The sequence below is a fragment of the Drosophila obscura genome, unplaced genomic scaffold (genome assembly GCF_018151105.1).
Source record: "Drosophila obscura isolate BZ-5 IFL unplaced genomic scaffold, ASM1815110v1 contig_179, whole genome shotgun sequence".
NCBI lineage: Eukaryota > Metazoa > Arthropoda > Insecta > Diptera > Drosophilidae > Drosophila > Drosophila obscura.
The window spans coordinates 827621-837502 of NW_024542766.1; the positions used below are offsets into that span (position 1 = coordinate 827621).

At 45.8% G+C, this 9882-nt stretch overlaps 3 protein-coding genes and 1 long non-coding RNA gene across 4 annotated transcripts; 3 read left to right on the forward strand and 1 right to left on the reverse strand.

Annotated features, from left to right (window-relative positions):
* Nucleotides 1–1207: 1207 nt before the first annotated feature.
* LOC111072546 (transmembrane protease serine 9) lies at nucleotides 1208–6883 on the forward strand. The gene is made up of 5 exons (XM_022364488.2): nucleotides 1208–2087; nucleotides 4884–6003; nucleotides 6075–6210; nucleotides 6289–6585; nucleotides 6645–6883. Exons 1-5 carry the CDS (start codon nucleotides 1874–1876, stop codon nucleotides 6798–6800), a joined length of 1923 nt encoding a protein of 640 aa, XP_022220180.2. The 5' UTR covers nucleotides 1208–1873; the 3' UTR covers nucleotides 6801–6883.
* Nucleotides 4467–4864, forward strand: LOC121403968. Its single transcript, XR_005967602.1, has 3 exons — nucleotides 4467–4601; nucleotides 4661–4738; nucleotides 4785–4864. It is a non-coding gene; the product is annotated as an uncharacterized LOC121403968 (long non-coding RNA).
* Nucleotides 6884–6980: 97 nt separating the features above from the next.
* On the forward strand, nucleotides 6981–7788 carry LOC111072547 (N-alpha-acetyltransferase 20). Its single transcript, XM_022364489.2, has one exon. It carries the CDS (start codon nucleotides 7116–7118, stop codon nucleotides 7719–7721), a length of 606 nt encoding a protein of 201 aa, XP_022220181.2. The 5' UTR covers nucleotides 6981–7115; the 3' UTR covers nucleotides 7722–7788.
* A 119-nt stretch (nucleotides 7789–7907) lies between these two features.
* LOC111072529 (N-alpha-acetyltransferase 20) lies at nucleotides 7908–8974 on the reverse strand. The gene has a single exon (XM_022364458.2). The coding sequence runs from the start codon at nucleotides 8890–8892 to the stop codon at nucleotides 8344–8346; it is 549 nt and encodes a 182-aa protein (XP_022220150.1). The 5' UTR covers nucleotides 8893–8974; the 3' UTR covers nucleotides 7908–8343.
* Between the last annotated feature and the right edge of the window lie 908 nt (nucleotides 8975–9882).

Sequence of the window (9882 nt, forward strand, 5' to 3'; positions counted from 1 at the left end):
ATACAAATGTAAATGTATTTGCTAATGTAAAATTCATGTATGTAGATATGTAGAGAAGTATGTATGTATGCATCGAGCTGTGTAAAAATTCATATAGGTTTCACTTTATTTGATAACAAAGAATTCTTGATTACTGTTATTTGTTCGTGCCTGAGGAAGATGCAAATATCTCCCTGCAACTAAAACGCCTATGGGCTATAGGTTTAATTTAGTTAATAGTTACTTACCTATACCTACCTTTCTTTCAAATACTGTATTTATATTCCATTCCTTCCTAAAGGTACCATTATAAAGGACCTAATTACTTCATTCATAATTACGATATGTACTCGTATCCAGAGTTCAATTGGCAGAGCTTTCTTCGGCCCTTGATCTTGCTGCCCCTTCTCCATGTCGTGTCCGGGCTGAGAACTCCAATTTCGAGAGCTATCCCATTGAATGGCTGTTCAAAAACCATATTCAACACTCGCACTTGACGATCAATCAAACAGGCGAATGTGCCCCAAAGCACCAATTACAGACAATTAGTTGGCAAAATATTGAAATACAATTATCCCGAAAAGGTTCATGGGGCCACCATGGCCGTGACACTTAGCTTCCCATCGATCAGCATTTGAGACGGGGATCAAGTGTGCTTATTGCAATGATCTGGGCAATACCGGGCAACAATTGACTTCATTTCTGATACTTCTAACACCCAAGGCGCCCTCAGTTCTTTTTTAGATCCAATGACAATGCGCCGGCGACTCACCACTGATTAATGTGGTTTTTAATTGAATCCTGAGTTGCCAGTTCAATGGACGCCCAACGTCGTAAATTTTGCATATTATTTAGCAAACAAATTTGCATCGTCTGGCGATGGGACTGGTACTGCAGCTGAGACTGAAGCCGGCACCCTGGCGGAAACGCTGACTAGGCAATGAAAACGAATCCAAACGGGCTTTGGTCTATTTCATGTGGTCAAGTGGAAAATGAACTACCAAACGAAATGTGCGCCACGGAATTTAAATGGAAATTTAATCTGGCAATGCACCTGAAGAAATGTCAGCCCAACTAGAAGCAAATTTAACGAAATATAAAGAATAAAATTCTCCAAGTGCATACAATTTCTAGAGGTAAAACCGCAGCAGGATTTTTTTAGTATTAGTATGCAGCCGCACAACTTCCAGGCGGCCACTGTTCAGTTCCAGTTGGAGCCTCAGTCCCTGTTGGTGCGTGTTCGGATTCGGGTTGGAAGAGACTCTGCCCCGTCCCGGTGCCTGCTGCTTTTGCTGCTGGCTGCTGCTGGTGGGCAAAGGAAACGGAGGTGTTACTGGAACTAGTTTAGATGTGTTTACTCCGTGATCAGCGGTAGTTGTCATCATTGCGTTTGACGTCGCGTGTGCATTAGAAGGCGTTCCGGCCCGGCCCGGCCCGTCCCAATAAGTTGGCCAAAAGCGAACCAGTGAAGGAAAACGCGCTAAGAATTGACATTTCGGCTGCTTCGACATCCACATTGCGGCCGGCGTCGCTGTCGCCGACGCTGTTGCTGCTGCTGCTGTTGTGTGGCAGCATAGTTGTTAACCAAACCCCAGAGACGGCTGTTGGCTCAGAAGCGATCGGACCTTACTACCCAGCAGACGGTCCTGCCTGTCTAACGCACGAGAACAAGAACTTCGTTTCGTCTTCGCCGTCGTAGTCGTGGTCAGGTGAATGCCATCGGGGCAACGTGCCTCGCATTCGAAAAGATATTCCGAGTCGCGATTCGTTGTGGCGGCTCCATATACTATTTAGCAGACAACTTATATATGGTATCCCCAGTTCAAAACGAAAACAAATTGGGAAGATAACAGCAGCAGCACCAGCTCCAGCTCCAGCCAAAACAACAGCAAAAATGTTTGCATTTATACGGATTTTATTACTTTGTGTGCATTTGCTGCATTTTAAAATAATCTCGGGAGTGGATCTGGATCTGCCAGAGGTATTTGGCGGGGAAGGAGCAGCAGGAGGGCCTGTGTGGCAAAATGGTGAAATCAAGGCGGCGCCCGGGGCAGGATCTGCCGTAGTCAATGCCACAGAGGAGCAGAGCCTTGGTGTGTCCGTGGAAGGTGAGCAGATTCTTAGTTGCAAAATGTGAACTTAAAATTAATAAATTGGCTATGGGTGTGCATACATATGCATTGGATTTGTTGACTAATCAAAAGAATTAAGACACGAACTTGACTAAGTTTTTAGTGAAAAAGTATATTGGGACATAGCTAAATGATTCATTTAAAACCAAAAATAGGATAAACATTGGACAAAGTACGAGTAGAAGTTATTCGATTCCCGTCCTCCCTAACAAATTGACTGCATTCAATATGGAATTCCGTTTTTTCATCAGTTTCCCTGAGTGAGAACCATCCATCTGTGAACACCCTAACAATGACTACTCTAGAGTATATTATATCGCAATGTACGTCACCCAATAAGTTCAACGACATCGGGGGAACACATTTCATGCCTGGCACGCACCGGGCATTACTTGTGTGACCTTCAGAAATCTATAAATGTTATATGGCAACCAACCATAGAGATAATGCGAAATTTGTTCGCTGAGTGTGCATAGCGTCGTTTGCTTTACAACATCGTCGGTCTGTTGATCTGTCGGTTCTCCAGCCCTTTGTGTCAGTTACAGAAAGATTTCTAGAGCAAACAAGAGCTCTCAATGAGATCTGTGTGGGCAGTCGTGGACTTTCAGATCAACTTCCACTTCAGCGCTTGTCGTGGCCTGTCGCCTGTCGCCTGTCGCCCGTCCATGTCTCCTGCAATCTCTCCCTTTTATTTATGGCCAACAATTAGACAATTAGACTCTTTATTACGTTCTTTTGATGGTAAGGCGTGATCTGCGATGATGTTTTTTTTGTTTTGTTTGGGCGACGACATAAGCCTATTAATTTGGGATGGTTTGGGGCTTGGCCTACAAAAAAAAATGCCATATAGAAGCTCTTAATCTGACACCTCCCACCGATTTATCACGCAATATTCATTAAACAATTTTTTTTGTTTGCCTTTGGGCTAAATTTAGTTAAAGAAAAAAAAAAAGAACTAGAAAATAAAACAATAAAAAATAAAGCAATTAACATTAAATAGCCGAAACGGCTGTTATTAAATTGAATATGTTATTTATTAATTGCAATCGGAATAACTCGGATGAAAATCAATGGCATAAATATTAAAAAGATGAAATTATCATTTATATGTCTCTTGGTCATATAAAATTTAAGAGTCGCCATAAAGTAGACCTCCAGTTGAACATTGCAGTGGTCCTGCCGCGGAATTCAGGTTTGCGTGCACACGCCCCGATGCAGAAGCAGGCAACCTGTAACGGTCAGGCAGACCTTGAACTTGCTACTTGCCCCTGGATGTTGTTTAATCTTTTGAGTATCTGCCGGGCACAGCCAACTTGTTGGGTGGGTCTGAAGAAGCAGACCACACTTAGGCACAAGCAGAAGAAGGGCCGACGAAAATTATCATACAGCAGATCATGCAGCGAAGTTTCTGTGAATGTTTTAAGTGTGTCAGAATTCAGGCAGGACGCTTTGATCAATCAAGCTAAATTGGTTCCTCTGATTTCAGTTGACAGCTTGTCATAACAATTTAAAAGCCATCAATGAAATGTCCAATAAACAATGAACATTGAAACACAAAAATGTAAGCCACTATTTGGGGCGAGTGAGTAATTCTTCGTTGGCTTTCTTTAGGCTTAAAATTCCATTTCACTTGTGACTCAGTGTACTAACATTTTTGCTGAGGGTGTTTTGGGGGTCTTGCTTTGTAATTGTAATATGCAAATATAACGTGCAGAAAATAAAATTAATTATTGATGCGGGGCACGACCCGAACGTATTCTTCATTACGAGTGGTGTCGGCAAGGCAGAGACCACGTGCAGATCTCCAGGCCCCCGTTCCCCTACACGAAACATAACGAATTTTATGCTCGATTTAATATCAATTAATTTTACACCTTGGCGATGGCACAAAGGGCGTGATAGCTTATGCTATAGCCATCAAGAAGCTCGTTTAAATGAATCGCCACAAAAGCTAACAGCTCGTAAACAGCAATGTGTCTTAAAGATAAACTGCCCAAATGGCTTATTTAGGCAAATTTCATGCGAAGACGCAGCCGCAGAACAGAACTCCAGCTACGAGTGGTATATGGGCCAAAACGGAGACAGAGAAATGTGTAATAAATTAGGGAAATAGCAAATTCATGCTAAATAGCAGCAACAAAGAGCCGCAGATCGGACCAAACAAAGGCCTAGACCAATTTTAAGAAGCTGCCAATGGACCTGACAAATACATGACAATTGACAGTAGAAAGTTGCCGCAGTGGGGGGGCACGACCACGGCCACGGCCACGGGTCTCTCCGTCTCTCGAAAGAAATGGCACAGCAATTGTCATTCAGTTTGAGAAAAAAAAGCTTAAGTTTATTGTCAATATTCTGGGAAACAACAAAAACGACAACGAAAAATGTCAAAATATTGAGTAATCACTCTCGCGGCTCGAAGAGGAGCGTGGACCCGAAACCTAAACCCGAAACACAAAATCCGAAACGAAACGAAACGTGAACGAATGTTGGGTAAATATTGGTTTGTCTTTTCTACCCATTTTTCAGTTATTTAGGTGCTTTGTCAATAGCGCAACAGATTGGCTAACAAAAAAATGGGTCTTAGGAGGGAGTTCGAGTAGACCACAGGCAATTGGCCGGGCAATTGGGTATGAAGCTCTTTCGAGAGGAGAGGTTAATGAACTTTGCTTTCAGAAGTACTCCAAGTGAGGCACAGATTCTCAGATGAGGTCATGGATCCCATCGATGGCAGTTCCTTTTACAATGCCCTGAAGCGGATTTTGATTCTTACAGATCCCTCGTCAGCGAGCCTGCACCGGAGACACCGTCAGCTCTTCTTCGACCCGAATCTCTTTCTGCTCCAGGCCGGCATGGGTGGTGGATGGGAGGGATCCAAGTGTCTCACGGCCCACGGTCAGCCCGGGGCTTGTGTCCGCATCAACAACTGTCGCCAGTATTACCGAGTGGCCCGCCAGCTGACCTTCATCGCTCTGCGGCAGTGGCCACAAAACCCTGCCCTCGGCTTGGGCGGAAATCTCTGCAACTTTTTCGACCAGCTGGGACGCATCAACAACGGCATCTGCTGCACGGACATGGATGCCAACACTTTCGGAGTGTTTCCGCTGCTGCCGACTCCAACGACGACAGAGAGACCTTCGCCGGTTGCCGATGAGGGAGATAAAGTGGATGAGCCCGAGGAGGAGCAGGAGCCAGTCAACGTTGACACTGTGGATCAGCCGGCGGACGCACCACATCCAGAGGATCATCCCATCGATAATGGGAACAGTGTGGAGGACACGCCAGACTTTCAGGATGTGAACACAATCGAGGCCAATGCCCCAGGACCGGAACCCGAACAGGGTGCGGAACCAGAGCAAGAGGCGATACCTGTGCCCGCCACACCTGTCTACCCATACCAGTGGCCATTCGGCTCATTTGCAGGAGGTCCAGTGGCTCAGTGGCCCCCACCGCTGCCCACACATCCTCCTACAACGGGCGGCTGGCCGCCACCGCTTCCCACCCATCCGCCCAACCACCACTATCCGACGCACCCCTCTACGGCCGGAGTGCCCCGACCCACTGCTGTGCCCAGCACCAAGCGGACTACCCCAAGACCTGCCGCCAGACCCACAACCACCAAGCGTCCCACCTATCCAAGCTATCCGGTGACCTCGGCACCTGCGCCGACGACCACGCGACGTCCAGTGAGTGGATCCAGTCCGGAGGGCTTGCCACTGCAGTGTGGCAACAAGAATCCGGTGTCGCCGGATCAGGAGCGCATTGTGGGCGGGATTAACGCCAGTCCGCACGAGTTCCCCTGGATAGCGGTGCTCTTCAAGTCGGGCAAGCAGTTCTGTGGCGGCAGTCTGATAACCAACACTCACATCCTGACAGCAGCACATTGTGTGGCACGGTAAGAAACCTGCGTTGGATGCAACCGCAACACCTGCGCGAAGGCTCTTCTAATTTCCCTTTCTTTTGCAGCATGACATCGTGGGATGTGGCGGCCTTGACGGCCCACCTGGGTGACTACAATATCCGGACGGACTTTGAGGTGCAGCATGTGGCGCGCAGAATCAAACGACTGGTGCGGCACAAAGGCTTCGAGTTCAGTACGCTGGTAAGATTGATTGATACCGAGGATACCGAGGCATCTCATAAATTCTGATTGAATCGTGCTATATGTTCTTCCTCCCAGCACAACGACGTTGCCATTCTGACTCTCAGTGAGCCTGTTCCCTTCACGCACGAGATCCAGCCGATTTGCTTGCCCACGTCGCCGTCGCAGCAGTCGCGCTCGTACAGCGGCCAGGTTGCAACGGTAGCCGGCTGGGGCAGTCTGCGGGAGAACGGACCACAACCATCTATTCTGCAGAAGGTGGACATACCCATTTGGGCGAATGCGGAGTGTGCTCGCAAGTACGGACGTGCAGCGCCCGGTGGCATAATCGATTCGATGATATGTGCTGGCCAAGCCGCAAAGGACTCCTGCAGCGTAAGTGTCTTCTAATTACCATGTAGGCTTCTGTACTTTAATTGCATGTTTTTGCATAGGGCGACTCTGGTGGTCCAATGATCATCAACGATGGCGGACGCTACACTCAGGTGGGCATCGTTTCGTGGGGCATTGGCTGTGGCAAGGGTCAATATCCGGGCGTCTATACGCGTGTCACGTCGCTGCTGCCCTGGATCTACAAGAATATCAAATAAATATAGTATTTTGATTAGTCTAAGACGTGATATGCAGACATGCAGAGCGAATAATGTAATAAATCGACAAAACTTTAAACGAATTTACCGACTGCCCGAAAGTATGCAAACATTAAATGGATATTCTCCATCGTCAAAGTCAGGTTGTTCCAGCTTTCTGTCGGTTATGTGTGTGTAGGTATATATATATGGCAGTGAAACAATCATTGGATATAGGAAGATATATTTTCGGTTAAAGTAGTTTTAAAATAGTCATAGTGTATGTGTCATTAAATCAGATCATTGTGCTACTACTCAGTATAAAATCGAGTCGAAATGACTACACTACGAGAGCTTGTGCCAGCTGATCTGTTCAAGTTTAATTCCATTGTCTTTGATCCTTTCGTGGAAGGCTACCACACGGACTTTTATTTACTGAAGATGATCCAAAAGCCCAAGCTGTGCCAGGTGGCAGCTGCACCTGATGGTCGGCTCATTGGCTTGCTGGTGGGAACACACGGTGCGAGCAAAAACGAAAAAATAAAAGCTGAAAATGGCACAGACTTGTGTCCAACATACGGACACATTTCTTTGTTGGCGGTGGCCTCTGACTATCGTCGCCTGGGGCTGGGAACGTGCTTGATGGGAGTGTTCACGGAGATTGTGGAGCGCTATTCAGACTGGTATGTGGACCTCTTTGTGCGAGAAAGCAATGTCACGGCCATCCAGCTATACAAGTCCCTGGGCTTTGTGAAGTATCGCTGGCTGCCCTTTTTCTATAAGAATGAAAATGGCTTCGAACTGCGAATGCCCCTGTCCCGAGATGTGGAGCGAAAGTCGCTGAAGGGCATCACAAAGAACAAATTCTATTGCCTTTACCAGGTACTAATTATGCTAGTCAACGAGTTTCTGATGTGGCTGAAGGATCTTGTATACTGGTAGCATGATTAGAAATTATAGAAATGTACCACACACAGAAAAAAAGAACACTAATAAAACATTAGCAGAGACCCAGAAGAAAGTCCCATAAAGAGTTCATTGCACTCGGCGAGCGTTCATCAAAAATTGAACTAAAAGCTCGAGCAGATCGCCTGAGGGAAAAAGATAAAACATGAAAATATATGTCAGAAGGCATATGGAGACGAGATTTGTTTATATGACAACAAATTTTCATTTAAAATTCTATGCGTTTCAAGTTGCGCAAACTGGCCAAATGAAAAGCGAAAATTGAAAATCATTGCGCGTGTTTCAGCCATCAGGGAAAAGCAATACACTATACACAATTCTATTCTAATTTGTTTGCGTTGAAACATTTTTTGATAATTTGCAATTGGGTTCTTGCTTGCCATCGAAGGGAAGAGAAAGAAGTGCGTTCAGGCGAAAGTATCTGCTCGTATACGTATCCGTATCCGTACTTATGTTTGTATCTTCTTAGGTTTGCGTTTGTGCGTCAGCGGAAATTCGTCTGCCGCCAAGCATTCACCGCAATTGAGTTTCTTTAATTAGCTAGCTGTACACAAATATGCTCTTGAATGTATGCCGAGTAGTACAGGGGATGTTTGGATCAATGATCATCCTCGTCATCCTCCGATAGGCACTGGGGCACCTTATATATGACAGCCACCGACCTACGTAGCACATCACGTGCCAACGGCATCCTCATATCGTATGCATTCTCCGGCATCGGCACGTCCGGATAGTAGTCCAGTACGGTCCTTCGCAGGACATAACCCAAGGAGCTGTACAGCGCATGGGCAGCACTATTGCTGGAGCGCAGGAAGAGATCCACGTAAACGGCTCCCTTGGCATCCAGTGCCCTGGCGATGTGGGCCATCAGTAGTGTGGCCACGCCTATGCGGCGATAGGCATCGGATACGGTCAAGGCGCACACATGACCGTGCCACTCGCTGAGTTTACTCTCGAAATATTTGCCAAAGATGTACCCCATTGGCCGACCCTCAGGCCCAGGTGCCACAGCGATTTGTGAGAGCTCCGGCCACTTCAGGAGATGTGTCAAGAAGAATTTCAAGCTGTAAACCTCCGTCTGGGGGTCGAGGACGAGAGAATTGAACTTGAAGAGATCCTCCAACTGCATCTCCCTCATGGTGGTCATAATGGCTGCTATTTTGGTGAAATTTTAATAAAAACTTGGGATTTTGATTGAACGTTTGACGGAAAATTAAAATAACAATTGATTTCGATTTTGTGACCATGAAAAGCAATTTATGAATTTCATTCAACAGGCTTTTCCTTCTATCAAGTGTTTGCTCACTGCTTCACCCCTCTACCCGGTTCATTGTTCATTGTCAGGGTTGTGGATACTCAATGACCGCATCCACCATCGAGCCGGATAGTCGACAGCCTCCAGAAGAACCGAAGCACAGCACAAAAGAAGCGCCGAAAATCATTTGACGCTCTTCTAATGAGGTTAATGTTCGAGGCACTCGGTGAGTTGACTCAGCGCCCTGTGCGCTTTTCAAATATCTATTTATACCACTTAATGGCGCATTTTGCACAAAAATAAAGAAAAGTACGAACCGATATGTACATATGTATATACACACGCGCATACATACATGTACATATGTAAGCATATATATATATATATGTGTGCATTTATATCAATTATATCGGTAAAGAGCCAGCGATCTATTTATAATCGAGAGCATCAGGCAACTTTGTTGTGTTCTCGCTGCCTGGACAGGTGGTCCGGCCGAGAAGACGAAGAACTTGAATTAGACATTATACGAGTACTCGTACATACATACATACATTCTCGTACATTAAATGTTAATTATCAACTCGAAATACAAAATTTGTCTACTGCCTGCCTCAAGATGAATGAGTTGCTAATTCACCCCAGACATTGCTCTTTTCCATTTGCCATACATCTCCCCGCCCATGGGGTCTATGCTTTGTTTTAGGCACATCTGCATACATATATGATATATCTACTACATATAATGGATGTTTGCTTAGTGGTCTCCCAGCGCTATATAATCTTTCCTTCTAGTATTTATTTTCCAAGCATGTGTGATTTATTATGATTTATCTCAGCATCTGTCCGCAATGCAGGGCCAGCCCAACCAATGGAATCATTCAC